Here is a 15,601-nt window from a genome sequence, read left to right on the forward strand (position 1 = left end):
GAATCTGTATGCATCCTTAGAATGACTCTGGCATAGTATCAGGAGTATTTCCTTGCAACAAGGACAAATTGCAACATTGGGGTTTCTGTGTACTCCTGTACTCATGAACTTCAAATAATTTGTGGAATGGGGTTGTAGGAAGAAAATTCACAATGTTGTGTTCTTTTTTAAATTAATATTTCATGAAGCAAAAATATATTTAGGTCTGTTAGATTTGCCACAGCATACTACCAATGAATATGGGCTACAGTACATTAAATTTGGGTTCCTGAAATACTTTTGTTAAATTTAATATTTTTAAACCATGTGGTTCCAATTTTCAGGTTGCAAAACTTGTATTGCCAGACATGATGATCCCAGGAGCTGTCTCATGTTCATTCCAGAGCTTGGAGAAATTACTGTAATTTTTTTAATGTTACTCCCTCAAGTCCCCCTCCCTCAAAAAACAGGGCCAGTGAACATCATTGCTGGGGTTTTCATGGGAAATTATAGTCTCAACAAGTAATTTGCCAATCTGTGACCCGCTTGACGTTCAAGGGACCTGTTACAGAGCTGTGACTGATTGATTCAGCTCTGCCTTACCACTATTGCCTGCTGTAAATGAACTGAGCATGTAAATATGTTGTTGTTATTATGCTTTATTTATATAGCGCTGTAGGCATGGTACTTTAGATGAGAGTCAAAATCCAGAAGTCACAAGGACTGCTTTGCCTTAGGATGCTCTTTTACCATTATAAGAAAGTGAAGGCTCATATGGAAGTTGAAAAGGAAGAAGCACAGGGGTGGGTTTTTCTTTCATGACCATGGTCCTGAGGCAAGGCTCAAAGAAGTGGGAAGAAAGAAATGCTACCTTGCTTGTTCTGGAAGTGACCCTAAAAACAGTTATTTAGATAAAAGACAGAAAACCTGTGTTCCTCTATATGTTATTGAACTTGAGCTCCCATCATCCCTCACAGTTGCCTGTTAGTGAGGGCTAATTAGAGTTGCAGTCTATCAACTTGCATTATTTCTGTCGATGTGATGCATGTTCAGATAGCCTTAAATCCTAATTCTGTTAGTATGTATGCATAAGATAACTGTCATCGAGTGTTTATGATCCCAACCTCAGCTTTGGACCCAGAAGCATAGATTATTAAAACAATGTGGTGAATTAATATTGTTTTCTTTCTTGTTTCTATGAACTCTGTCTGTAATTTCAGAAACTTTGTTGATTCCTCCATTTCTTCTAGCACTCATTAATTAGAACACTTTGTAACCATTCTCTTGCAACAGAAGAAACATCAGATGGGGTCAGTAAATCTGTCCATCGTGTCTTTGCTTCCATGATGGGAGAGAATAAAGATGAGGAAGAGGAAGAAGAAGAAGAGGAGGAGGAAGAGGAGGAAGAAGAAGAGGAACAAGAGGAGGAGGCAATGTCTACACAGCCTACAGCCGGAGATGTTTTTGCCCTAGAGATGGTGCTTAATAGAGAGACCAAGAAAATGATGAAGGCATGTATTTCCAGATTGTATGTATTTCCAAAGTGTTTCTTTGGGCCTTTCCTTGTTGCTATGAGACAATGAAGAGATGTGTTCTTGGAGCACAGCACTGAGAACAAACTTGAAGCCTGCCAAAAATCTCTGCACATGGAAGGTGGCTTCTAACAGGCCTGTTGTGGATATTGCTGGGGGCCTGGGGCATGCATGGCTCAGTATAACCCCATAGAAATAGGTGGGTGATGGAGACTGTCTTAAGCCACAACTCCTTTTGGCCTTCCCTTCTGGAAAGCCACTCTACCTGGTTGTTTATTGTATGGGGGCACTTTGTTATGCTTGTGCCATATAGACAGTGAATGCAGTTGCTGTCAAGTTTGAAGAGTGACTGTGGGGATGACTGGGATCTCAGTAACCACAACTAAAATTTCAGAGGTAGTATGTAGCCCATGACAAATTGGGGAGGTCCAGTGCAGCCTCTTCCCTGCTCCAACACCAAGAATTTGCTACCTCTGCATTAGTTGTTGCACATGACTAGGGCTTGATTGGGATAGCAGTATACAATATTAATTTCCTACATTTACAGTTTGAATGTGAGTGTAAATTGGAGTTATTGACTGATTTCACTCCTCCTCCTTCCCTTATGTCCAAGACATAGAGAGGAGGGAAGGGAATTCTTCACAATTGCCAATCAATGATTGCAAATAGTAGGGATTTTCTTCACGGTAGTCCCTGAGATGGGACTTAGAGATGGAGGTAGGACTGGCTTGAAAATAATGGAGAATCTCTGCAGACCAGATGGTGTCTGCAAGCCACAGGTTCCTCTCTCCTACTATAAAATAAAATTTATTGCATTGAACTGCTTTTTTCCTATTTCCTAGGAAAAACGACCACGCAGTAAATTGCCTCGTGCCTTGAGAGGCCTCATGGGTGAAGCCAATATTAGATTTGCTCGTGGTGAACATGAAGATGCCATTCTGATGTGCATGGAAATCATAAGACAAGGTAACTGGTGTACAGTCTGTCCTTGCCTTTCGCGGGGGATCCGTTCCGGATCCCGCCGCGTAAGACAAATTCCGCCTATGCTTGAGCCCCATCGGAAACAATGGGGCTTGTGCGCGGCGGCGCGGGAGCGCGCGGGCTGCAATGGCGCGTGCGCCCATTCAATTGAATGGGACGTGCCGCCCCTTCCACCCCGCGCGCGCCCCGAGGCTTGAGCGTGTATGCTCAAGGCCGCGTATGGCGTGCCCGCGTATGGCGCGGGCGCGCTGTATATGTGTGCCAGTATCTGTTGATTGGGTTCCCAAAAGCAGTTTGGCTGTGATCTTTGCATTAAAAAAATGTAAGGGCCATTCGAATGAATTGGTTACATTTGGTTTGAAAGAATCTTAGGCGGGTTACAGACCGCCACTAACGATGCACTCCGTGTGTGCTAGGGTTAGGAAGGGGCGTGTTAGGGTTAGGAAGAGTCGCCCCTTCCTAACCCGCCCTGGTCCCAACACGCGCGGAGCGCGTCGTAAATGGCAGCGCCCATCCACATGGGCGCCGCCATTTTGACGTCTTGGACACTGTGCATCCAGACGTGTCGTGGCGGAAGTGATGTCGCGGTGCCACTTCCGCGTTTTGAAAAGGAGCGCCATTTCGGCGCTCCTTTTTCGCTGTGCTGGGAAGCCTCGCGGTCTGGCCGCTGGGGCTTCCCTCCACAGTGAATGGCGGCGGTGGGAAAACGGCCCCTTGAGGGCCATCTGTAACCCGCCTTTGAATACCTGATTTACTGCCCTGAGATTCTTTGTGCTCTAAAGATCTGTGATGATTCCACAGGTTGCTATGGTGAAATGTTAGCCCCAGGTGATTAAAGCTTTTCAGTTGCTCCAAGAGTCATCTATAGTCTATCTGCAATGATGGTACTTATGCTCAAAGACCAAGATTTTAGACTTGGCAGCATTTACTTTGAGATCATTTCTAGAATAGTAGGTGGAGTATTTACCAAGGAGGTGTTTAAACCCTAGTCTTGTTCTGGACAGGATCACAGTATGATTAGCATAGAGCAGAACTGGGACTCTCCTATTACCTAGTCTGGGCAGATGAGCATTGTAATCCATCAACTCAGTTTCAAAATCTTTCACTTTAAGGTTGAACAGGATTGGTGCAAGGATAAAATCTTGTTTCACCTCTTGACATGGGAATGCTTTCAGAGAGTTGTTCCTGGGCACCCACCCTTTACTGTTAGATAAATGTTGTTATAGAGAGATTTGATTAGGGCAAGTGGTTTGATACCAGTAATTGTGGACTCTAATTTGGCCCACAACTTAAGCTTTCTGTATTAAGATATCGGCACCATTGATTCAAATCCTAAAAACTTTTTCTTTTGTTTTCTGTAGCTCCTCTGGCTTATGAGCCATTTTCAACTCTTGCCATGATTTATGAAGACCAAGGAGATATGGAAAAATCTTTGCAGTTTGAATTGATTGCTGCTCACTTAAACCCCAGTGACACCGAAGAGTGGGTGAGGCTTGCTGAAATGTCACTTGAGCAGGACAATATTAAACAGGCTATCTTCTGCTATGCAAAAGGTAAAGTAGATGAGAATTACCTTGTACACAGTTCATGTATGTACACTGCGTATCTAGTATCTCAACTTTTTATTAAGCTGAGATAGAATTGTCTAAAGGTGACTGTTGTGTGTTATATGCAGATTAGTTTAAAGGTAAGTTTGTTTAACTAAGCATTTAGTCACTGTTTGTTAAAGATTTCCATTATTGTGTAATATATAACCTGTTGTTGATTCGTGATATTGGATTTACGTAAAGAACTGCAGGTATGAAAAGCATGGTGTTGAATCTAGGATCTGTCTTCCCTGGGTGGAAGGGCTCTGCTGAGTTTTCAGAAATTTCCCCAGTTTTTTCCATACCACAACCAATCACATTCATTAGGGTCCCCTAGCAGTGTCTGCGTGTTTGTATATGTGTTTGCAGGGGTGTCTGTTGGCTGGAGGGCTGCCAAGAAGAAAAGGACCATGAGCATCTGCTTTAGCCAGCTCAGATACATGTGCCTAAATCTACATCCTACTCACATTGTATAAATGCTTTTTTTTTTTAGTAAGTAGTCTTATGTTCTGTTAGGTGTTTTTTCTCCAAATACTTGAAATGAAATTATATGGGGGAAAGATGGGAGATACAGTGATGCAGAGACAGGGAGAAACCACTAGCATAAAACACTGGAACATGAGGATTGCCTGATAGGATCAAAGCGATCTCTCTGTCATAACCAGCATTTTGTCTCTTCCAAGCAAAAGCAAAGTGTTCTCCTGTATTAATATTATAAACATATTACAACACTATCAAACATTATAATGCCTCTTCTTCTTTTTTTGTAGCTCTGAAATATGATCCTACTAATGTACGCTACTTGTGGGAAAGATCAAGTCTCTATGAACAGTTGGGGGAGCATAAACTGGCAATGGATGGCTACAGGCGCATTTTAAATCTTCTGACTCCTTTTGATGGAGATCGCTTTATGCATCTGGCCAGAGACATGGCAAAGTAAGCACTGAATCTAGCACTTTAAAAAAAGTCAAGGTGAAATGTAGCATACCTCACCAGTGCCTTTCCAAAATGTTTGTGTTTATCACCACAAATAAGAAATACAATTAAAGCAGTTGTACACATTTAAACTCATTAGCTTGATGTTATAATGATATCAGGCTGGTAGCAGATGAAGAAGCATAGCACCAGATGCCAGCCACAGATGCTGGCAAAAAGTCAGGAATAAACTCTTCTAGAACATGGCCGCACAGCCTGAAAAACCCACAAGAAACCATAGCACCAGTGTTTGGGACAAAGATGATAATAGGAGAAGGCCTGTGTGGATCACACCAGAGAATTTGCCCATTTTGTTTTGGGAGAGGGCATATGCCAGTGGTGGGTGAGGCTAAGGAATGAGAGTCTCTCATGATCAGTATCTGCTTCATTTCCCATTTTTACTGAGACAGAAATGAGCCTATCCTACCACTGGACTTCCATATTTTCCCCTCCCTTCTCTTTTACTGATGTGTCTGCAAGGAATTCAGACATTTTCATATCTGGCAGCTGTACAGACGGGCAGAGGAACGCCACCCCTTTTTGCCCCGGATTGAGGCCGCAGCAACCACACGCTGCTGCCTCCACAGGGAGCAAAAAGAAGCTGTGAAAAGGGGATTCTTTCTGCTCCCTGGAAGGGGCGTCATAGGTGCACTAGTGCGCCATGATGATGCCATTTCTGTGCTGCGCCGATTGGGAGCTGCGCCGCAGTAGCATCATTATGGAGCATATCATGTAAACGGACAGATGCCAAAATAGCACCATGGGGCGGGGGCATGGCTTTGAGGGTGCAGATGCTACACCATGACTCTGCCCATGAGCCAGCACTTTTTGCCGATGTGTCCAGGGCCCTAGTTTGCTATCTAGTCTGAACCTGACAACCTATTATTAATCATAACTATGGTTGGTTTCATACAAAAGAACATCAAATCATGGTTTATGAATTTCTCTTGTTTAAACCAGATTCCCCCAACTTGGTCCCTTTTAGATGTTTTAGAAGCTGATCTAAAAGCCTCTGCCTGTCTCCTCCCAGCTATGTGGGTCTTGGGTGAGACAAGTTCCTTTCATGTGTTGCTGAGCCATGGTAATGTGTGAGGTTCAAACAAAGCAATAGATTATGAAATGAATATCCACTGTTTGCTTTCCCATTTGGTCACAGAGAGATAATAGGATTTTCAAATATTTGACATGATGGATGTCTGACATTGGAAGAGATGTCGTATTGCTGTCTATCCAGAGAGTATTCATTTCCTTTCCTGTTGATTAATTGTTAATCTGCATTTACTCATGTTCCTGTTACTGCTGTTTTCTGCAGGAGTTATTATGAAGCCAATGATATCACTGCTGCTATTGAGATAATGGAAGAAGCCTTTAGTAAACACCAGAGTCTTGTATCCATGGAAGATGTTAATATAGCTGCTGAACTGTACATTTCTAACAAACAGTACGATAAAGCATTGGCAGTAAGCAGATTAATTTTCCATAAAGGCTAGCCATTTTAAACACATTAGGAGAGCCTGAATATGTGTGTGTGTGTGTGTGTGTGTGTACACATACTCCCTAACACAGGTAGACTAGAGCAATAAAAATTTAAAAATCATACAATATGGCCAAATTAAACTTTGAAATCATATCTCCTTGTATTGGCTTGACTTCTGACCATTAACAAACCAGCTATATCAGCTTTTGCACACTGACATGGGTGCTGTGTATGGTTATGTAAGAAGTTTTTTTTAAAGAATTTTAAATTTAAAATTTTAATAATATAACGTTTTTAATCTTTTGAAATTGTTTAATTGTTTATATACTTTGTATTTTTAATGTTTCATACTATTTTAACTTAGACTGTTGTAAATTTTGTTAGCCACCTTGAGTCCCTATACCAGGGGGAAGGTAGGATAGTAGTAGTAGTAGTAGTAATAATAATAATAATAATAATAATAATAATAATTATTATTATTATTATTATTATTATTATTATTATTATTATTATTATTATTTCCCCAGTTTTAGTTCTCCAGTGGTGCTAGATTATAGTACCACTCATCTTCACTGGCCATATTGTCTGGGAAACAATCTATTAGAAGTTGCAATCTACTGGTTGTCAATCCTTGCAACCTCTGTGTCAGAGTCACCCCTCAGAACTCTCTGCCAACTTAAGTTAGGCCTGCTTAGCTGTGCTATAGCCAAGTTGGAAACATGAGTGTGTGGGGAAGGGTGAGCAAGGAATGTTATATGGGAATCAAAGTCCTATAGCTACCTGGCACAGTGTGGGGAAGAATGCTGATCAGTGGACGGGAGGAGTGTTCATGAGGATTATAGAAGCAAAAGTTAGCTTGTTCATTCAGATATGGCAATGACTTGCTGATCCTGACTTTTAGTAAACTCTTTCTGGTTTATCCATGAAGTGTGTTGTTGTTGTTATTATTATTAGTAGTAGTATTAAGTTTTATTTATAAAGCACTGTAAATTTACACAGCGTTGTACATATGATCAGTTTAAAAATAGAATAAAATTCTATTTTTTGAGTTAGAGAAACAGTGTTTTTTGAGCTAAATAGAGAAACAGGCATTATACTCAGGTTGGGAAATGCTGGCTAAATGAACACCTTCTACAATGTTTGTGGGTGGCCTCCAGCTTTAACAGTTTTCAGGGTTGAGGGAAGTGAACAAATAATGTGTTGTATTTTTGGTTGAATTTTGGAAAGGTTGTTGTCTATCAGGTGTTCTAGGCCCAAAATGAGACAAGTTTGGAAGTTCAAAGGAACAAGTGGGTCTTCTCCACAGAACTGTGTTGCTTCTTAAATGTCTGGTAATGGGAGGGAGTTGGGAGGGATCACAGAGTTCTAATATTCCTCTTGAACTTTTCTTGATGTTCGGCACTTTCACATAACAATCTTCCACTTATATATTCTGAGTTAGTACAGTCATCTAATGGAACAGAACCATTTGCTTCCTTGAACAGCTGAATTTCTTCTTAGTTTTACTTTAAGCTATATTTTTTCTTAAGATTCCTTTTACACTGGGCTTATTTCATTTTCTTATGTCAAAAATCATTTCTAATTTAGGTTATTACAGATTTTTCTGGAATTGTGCTTGAGAAGAAAGAGACAGTAATAAATTCTTCAGCAGTGGATAAAGGTACTTGAGGTTTTATATTTCATTGCATTAAGCTTTCTCTGTCAATAGTGCATGATCCTCTGAAGCATTTTGGATCTTTTGCTTCTAGTTAATGGCATATCATTAAATTCCCCTTGGCCTTGTGTCTGTTCACACTTGCCTTATTTTTAAAAATGGTTTTGCCCTTGAAAAGATTTCAGAAAAATGACAGTTCGTTTGTCCTTTGGTGTGTGGTGCAAGAGGCCAATTAGGGCACAAAAAAAACCAAGGAAGATTTTGGCTGCATCTCTATTCTAGACAAAACATTCTTTTGAGAAAAGAAAAGAGGAGCAGAATTACAGTTTAATTCCTTTAATTATGCTGTCTGGGGAGTATCCATGTAGGGTAGTGGCATCTGCTGGACCTTTACAGTATCTGCAGTAAAGGAACTGGGTGGGGATAGTAGTGCGTATGTGTGAGATTATTTTTTAAATGTGCCTTACCTACTAGCTTTATGAAATTCAGTCTTCTTTAGTTTGTAGTATTGTGCTGTAATTGACTCTGTGATGCTCCAAAATAGGCTTAACAGTTTAATAGATAGATAGAAAAAGGAACTGATTGAAAGAACCTAAGAAAAGCTCTGCTAGATCAGACTGAAGGGCTCACAGTCCAAAGGGCCCATCCAGTCTGGTCAAACATGTGCCTATGGGATGCCCACAGGCAAAAAGTAGGTACAACTGCCTCTCCAAATTGTGTTCCCAAGCAGCTGATAAACTTAAGTGTATTGCCTGTGATACTGTAGGTAAAACATAGCTATTGTACTAGGAGCCATGGATATCCATGCCTTCCAATCATTTTGTCTCACCTCTTTTATAGCTGTTCAAGTCAATGGCTACCACTTAGCATTGTGGTAGCATATTTCATAATAAAATTATGTGCTTGGCAAAATGCTTTCTTTTATCTCTGCTGAATTTGACCACCATTTAATTTCTTTGGATGGCCCTGGATCTCAATGGGTGATGGAGAAAAACTTAACCTTGCCTGCTGTCTCCATACCATCTGTTCTGCACTCCTCCTTGCCCTAGTACAAAACTACTACTACTTTTGGGACACAAGATGCCACTGTTTCAGGGGTTCAAACTGTTTCTTCTCATGTGCCCACCCATTTCCAATGAGGGTTGGGTTTTTTTAAAGCTAGGTATGCTATCCTATGTCAAAACACTCCAGGAGCAAAAGAAGGGCAATGAATGAATGCAGATATTACTATTGCATGTTATTTTCTGTACACATGTTATCTGCTTGCATATATTTTCCAGTTTGAGTTCATTTTTGGTGATAAGACAAAATCTCATAAGATCAATGTATTCTTTATTTTCCCTCACCTTTTGCCCAATGAAAGAGGCAGTGGAAATGCAGGAGGGTCAAGAAGAAAGGTCTGATGCCCAAGAACCTGTGCCTGGAACCAGTTCTCCATGTGAGCAAGTTATTCTCAAAAGTAGTTTACACCAGTAATATTTCTTGATAGGAAGTACAGTACAGTATTAAATACCTGAGGATAAAAATGAGAGTGGCCTTGTTTGATGATCCTGCTCAGGGATTGACAACTTTTGTTGCGATGATCTGCACATTGCAGGTCAGCCAAATGCTTGAGGGCTGCAAAGGAGAGCAGAGAAAGGACCAACCTACCTCCCATGGAAGGAAAATACACAGCCTGGGAGCAGCCACAAAAAAGGCCCTCATACATATTTACTTGATTTATATTAATACAGTTTTTGCACCGGGTGATTCTAACTCCATAAGCAGGGAGCAAAAATTGGGCCCCACAAAATTTACCCACCCCTGCCCTGGAACATAATTTTCTGAAAAGGATAGATACTTCAATATTGTTTGGTAGTATTAATGAGAAGGTACCTTCCAAAATGAAGCTTTTATTATAACAATACAGACAAACAGTGTCAGTGGAGATTAAGGTGTTTGTGATGCTGCGTGAACAGCCATAGAGATAGTCATATAATGTGAACTTACAGTAAAGTTACAGTATGGATTTATCCTTATGAGCCAAAGTAACTTCAGACAGGAACAAGGAGGAGGGAATCCTCAGGGGACATTTGCAGAAGTAGAAAAATATTTTTGAGGAACCAGACCTTAGGCTTCATTCAACTCCAAGCACTGCTAAGGAGGGTGAAATGACCAGTGAGAGTAAGGTCAGGGGCAGAATGTTGGCACATGGCTAACTGAGTTGAACCTGGAACAGGAGTATTTTACACTGCAACATTTTGCAACATTATTATGTAGATGTTATGCTGATGAAAAGAACTAAAACTGCTTTCCTTCTCTAGCTTCAGAAAAGGTGACTTGCTCTATACCTGACGGTGTTCCCATTGACATTACTGTGAAACTCATGGTGTGTTTAGTTCATCTGAACATTTTGGAACCTCTCAATGTAAGTACAAAAATGGAATAAAGATGAAGCTGGAGTGTTCTCCATATAGTTACAGTGAGGATGGAGTGGTTTGGGCAGCAGGATGATCCTTTAAAACATGGTTTTAAAAACATGGGATCCAGAGAGGAGTTTAGACAAGAACTCTAACCTTGTGGAGAATTGGCTATTTTGCTCCATATTAAAATTGTTCTTTTGGATCACAAGCTGCCTTGGTAATTCCTGCCCTCTCCCTCCCCAGTTCCATCAGCACTTTGCCATGTGATCTGAGGGGCTGGTTACTCCTGAGACCAGTTTCAGGAATTTTTTGTATTCCAGCCATCAGCTGTAATATTACATAGCTTTTATAGTTTGGTTTTGCGAAGGAGCCTCTGCTATATATACCTGTAAGAACCTGAGTATTAGGGCAGCCTTATAATTCTAAAGCTGCAAGTCAGGAAGGGAAATTGTAAGCATCTGTGATATTGCACTGTGTATATCTGTGATATTGCATTTAACCACTGCGCCCTGGTGGCGCAGTGGTTAAATGCCTGTACTGCAGCCATTCACTCGAAACCACAAGGTTGCGAATTCAAGACCAGCAAAGGGCCCAAGCTCGACTCAGGCTTGCATCCTTCCGAGGAGGTCGCTAAAATGAGTACCCAGACTGTTGGGGGCAAATTAGCTTACTTGCTAATTAGCTTACTTGCTGTTCACCGCTATGATCTTTGGAATAGCGGTATATAAATAAAACAAATTATTAATTATTATTATTATATTCCAGGTCTAGCTATAGAAGGGTAAATATCTGCCTTTCAGTGTCCCTTAATCCTTCTTCCATGGGTGTGTTATCATTGCCTTTTGGATGGACTGACATGGAGAATATACATGAAAAATGTAACATTAGCCTTTTAAAACTCACACTGTCTTTAGGTCATCGTCTTTCACTTTAATGAGTAGCGATTGATTGTTCTCTAGCTCATTCCCATTTTTTTCAAACACAAATTCCACCATGTTTCCACTTCAGTATGTGATTTTTTAAAAAAAGATGCACAAAAGACATTTTAATGTATTTTTCGGTGATATTTTTATACATACAAAATTCTAGATTTTTGTATAATACATAAATATATTTGCTGGTTGTTCTGCAAGCAATCTTCCTTAATGTATGTATTTTCTGATGGGAGATCAGCATGACAAAATTTGTAGATGTCCAATTTTTAAAAAAATAATAATTACATTTCAGTTCTTGTGTCAGTTCAGGAAGATTGGCTCATATTAAAATATAAACTAAATGAATCCCTGTTAGTCAGAAGGCTCCCGTAAAAGCCAAGATTCTGCACATGGTATCTCTTCAGGGAAAACAAGTTGTGCTGCTGATCACATCCAACATAATGTAACCCTAAGGAAATTTATTTTATGTTTTTTTATCAGTACAGTATTGCTATTCAGAACAATAATTGCATAAAAAACCAGTAAAACCAAGTACAGTATGCAATAACAAATCCAGAAAGCCCAGAATTTCCAGCTGCCTTCCTTCAAACCTCTCTGTTGATCAGAGTATTGGTGCTGTGGACATATAATTGTAATATTCCTCACATTGCAGGTTTTTACAATATCTTAAAATTAGGATTCTTTCCTACTGGTTTCAAACAGGATTTTTCTTCTTGTATTTTTAACATTTACAGAGATGTATTGACCATTAAAAAATTGTTCTTGTTTTGCTAACTAATGTTATCTTTGTTCAAAGAGACCATTTTTATTTCAAGGTGTTATGCATATACTCTCAAATTTTTCTTGTTGTTTGTTTGCGAAGCTTTTGTTATCTACGCTAGTGGAACAAAACCCTGAGGATATGGGAGATTTGTACCTCGATGTTGCAGAAGCATTTCTTGATGTTGGAGAATATAATTCTGCTTTACCTCTCCTGAGTTCTCTGGTGTGTTCAGAAAGATACAACTTAGCTGTTGTTTGGCTCCGTCATGCAGGTAATAACTCTGTTGAATTTTGTAGTAAACTCTTCCAGCACAGTTAGAATTCAGTAATTTAATGTGACCATATACATGCTTTTGTGGGAGCAAGTCCCATAGAACACAGTATAGCTTATCCTGGATTACACATGTTTGGGATTCTGCTGGAAAAGACATTAGATTTTGGACCCTAACACCAGATCAGCACTGAGGGCTGCAATCATTTTGGTGCTTTCTCTTGGCATAGCATACAGGGGTCTGCAGTGACAGTGGGAAGAAGCAGAAAAAGCTGTAGCTATCAGTGGAGATAGCTATTCTGCCAGCCCTTAAGTGCACAGTCTTGAGCGTGACAGCTTTTTCTGCCTTGCCCACCACCCCTACTCTGTAGCTGCTGTACGCACAGCCATTTTACTGCAGCCACCACTCTTAGCATAGCAACACCAGCCAACAGGATTTTTGATTAACAGTTATTGATTGTGGGCTTACACCCAATTCACGGGAAGGCTTGTAGGCCTAATCTTGCATCTATTGAGGACTCTGCTTGAAAGAGCTATAGATTAGGTCATACTTAAAGGAAACCCATTGAAATAATTGAGACTTAATATAATAATGACTATCTTAAGGCCCCAGGTCCCATTTGATCTGGAAGGGTTCTTGAAGCAGATCCCAGATAATTCAATCAGATACTTTAAGTGTATTTGACAAGAATGTACATAAATGCACCTAAGAAATGCTATGAACATGCCTACCTTTTGTTGCTTGATGAGCAAAGGCTTGACACTGTAGTGTATACATCAGAATAACAATGGTGCTGTTAGTTGCCCTGTACTTTGGGGAACTGGATGTCCTTGGAAAGGAAGATGGTTGCTCTCTTCTTGTGAGAGCCATTATAGTATCATAACTCAAATGCAAAAGCCTGCTAAAAAGCTGAAGACATGACTTTGTTGACTCTCTTTTCAGAGTGCTTAAAAGCACTGGGCTACATCGAGCGTGCTGCGGAGAGCTATGCCAAAGTAGTTGACCTTGCTCCCTTGCACCTGGATGCACGTATTTCCCTCTCAACCCTCCAGCAGCAGTTGGGCCGGCCTGAGAAAGCCCTGGAGGCACTTGAGCCCATGTATGACCCAGATACGCTGGCACAAGATGCAAATGCAGCTCAGCAAGTAAGAACTTCCCTCTGGTAACATGAATTGGATTCTAGAGTCAAAGTGGATTTCTGGGTTGAAAACATGAGAATTGCTTTGACGGTGGGATCTCAGTGTCAGATGGAGAGGAGGAAGCAGCAATTGGGGACTGTCTGGCAGAGTGGAGGATGCATGGAATTCTTTAATAAAGGATACCTTAAAGGGAAACCCCTTTCTATTTGAGGACCACATTTCCTTAGGCATCTCCTGTCTGGTACTACATGCTCATAGTGAGGAAGGTCAGAGTGAATAGTTATTTGGAATATTTAGTTTAAGTAGTTATACTTATTTGGATTATTTTCATGCCTTTCTCCCAGTATGGGACCCAAAAGCAGCTGATAGTTCAAATTAAAACAAAATCTAGCTAAAGCAATATATAGCACAAGGGTTTTAAACCATGAAATAAATAATTGAAACATTAATCTAAAACAGTTAAAAACACATTTAAACATGATAACAAGGCAACAAATTAAGAGCCGCCATAAATAAAAAAGTCTTTACCTTCCAGTGGAAGGAAAGCAGAAAAGGTGTCAATTGAGTCTCTTATGGGAGGGTATTTCAAAACCTAGAAACAGCCATCAAGAAGGCTCTCTCTTCTATCCTTACCTATTGAGTCTGCAAGGGTGGTGGGACTGAGACAACCTGTCCCCCTCCAAAAAAAGACTACAAGATTTAGATAGGCTCAAATGGAGAGATATGGGCTGTCAGATATTCCTCCCTCCTCATATTTTTTTCCTCTCTTTGACAACCCTTTGCATGCTTTCTGTCCTGGCTTGTCACTTAAAATGCTGCCTTAAGACACTGGTTTGTTGGGAAGGCCGTGTACCAGAAGCCCATCTATGGACATAGATGAAAGATTTTGCTTCCTTTATAGATTCTGAATAGTTTCTGTTTAGTTTACTCCTCATGAGGAGCCATTGGGCAGTGTGCACAAGCAGGCTGTTTGTGGTGGAGTTCTCAGCAGTTCTGGTTTATCATTACATCTGAATGTGATGTGTAAACACTTGGCATTAAATAATCAGAAGAATTCATAAGCTTTGTCAGTTATGCTGACCTTTTTATGAACATTTAAATTACTGAAATGTGCAATGTTTTTCAACTTTTTCCCAATACTATGAATAAATGAAGTAAATGTGAAGTCGAAGGCTTTCATGGCCGGGATCCATAGTTTTTGTGGGTTTTTCGGACCATGTGGCCATGTTCTAGAAGAGTTTCCTCCTAATGTTTCTTACGCAGATGCTGGTGAAACGTCAGGAAGAAACTTTTCTAGAATATGGCCACATAGCCCGAAAAAAACCACAAATGAAGTAAACTTTAGCACAAAGTTTTATCTCCTCCCATCCTGCCTCCCAGATCATAATGGGATTGTTTATACCATTTGTTTTGCTGTCAGTTTGTGAAAGAACAATTAAATGCAAGATGAGACTCTGTATATTCCAATTGTTTTCTTTCAACATTTAGGAATTAAAATTGCTTCTTCATCGTTCAACATTGTTATACTCTCAAGGCAACCTGTATGGTTATGCAGATTCTTTGCTGACCATGTTAGCCATGCTCCTAAAGGTAGGTGAATTCTCCACATCTTCCATCACATTTCACCTTGGGTTTAAAGCTCATGCTAGATGGAAAATAATTGTTAGTGTCTATTAGTATACAAAAGGGTTTTGTAGCACCTTTGAAATGAGAGTTGATCCCTTTGTAAATATAAATACAGTGCACCCGCGCCATACGCGGGCCCGCCATACGCGGCCTTGAGCATACGTGCTCAAGCCGCGGGGCGGAAGGGGCGGCGTGTCCCATTCAATTGAATGGGCGTGCGTGCCTGTTGCGCCCTGCGCGCGCCTGTGCAGCCACGCACAAGCCCCATTGTTTCCAATGGG

General features: G+C 40.5%; 2 protein-coding genes across 4 annotated transcripts in view; one reads left to right on the plus strand and one right to left on the minus strand.

Moving 5' to 3' along the window:
- LOC121919574 (coiled-coil domain-containing protein 150-like) overlaps positions 1-15,601 on the minus strand; it is a 475,343-nt gene that overhangs the window by 374,953 nt on the left and 84,789 nt on the right. The gene's annotated exons all lie outside the window — the stretch shown is intronic.
- The window catches only part of GTF3C3 (general transcription factor IIIC subunit 3), a 54,225-nt gene that overhangs the window by 29,695 nt on the left and 8,929 nt on the right, over positions 1-15,601 (plus strand). The window contains 11 exon segments of the mRNA XM_042446287.1: positions 1,273-1,490; positions 2,354-2,477; positions 3,854-4,045; positions 4,849-5,014; positions 6,366-6,513; positions 8,118-8,190; positions 9,548-9,622; positions 10,488-10,591; positions 12,384-12,555; positions 13,498-13,700; positions 15,183-15,284. Coding sequence (XP_042302221.1) covers positions 1,273-1,490; positions 2,354-2,477; positions 3,854-4,045; positions 4,849-5,014; positions 6,366-6,513; positions 8,118-8,190; positions 9,548-9,622; positions 10,488-10,591; positions 12,384-12,555; positions 13,498-13,700; positions 15,183-15,284 — 1,577 coding nt within the window.

This window comes from Sceloporus undulatus, chromosome 1, assembly GCF_019175285.1.
Source record: "Sceloporus undulatus isolate JIND9_A2432 ecotype Alabama chromosome 1, SceUnd_v1.1, whole genome shotgun sequence".
In the NCBI taxonomy this organism is placed as follows: domain Eukaryota; kingdom Metazoa; phylum Chordata; class Lepidosauria; order Squamata; family Phrynosomatidae; genus Sceloporus; species Sceloporus undulatus.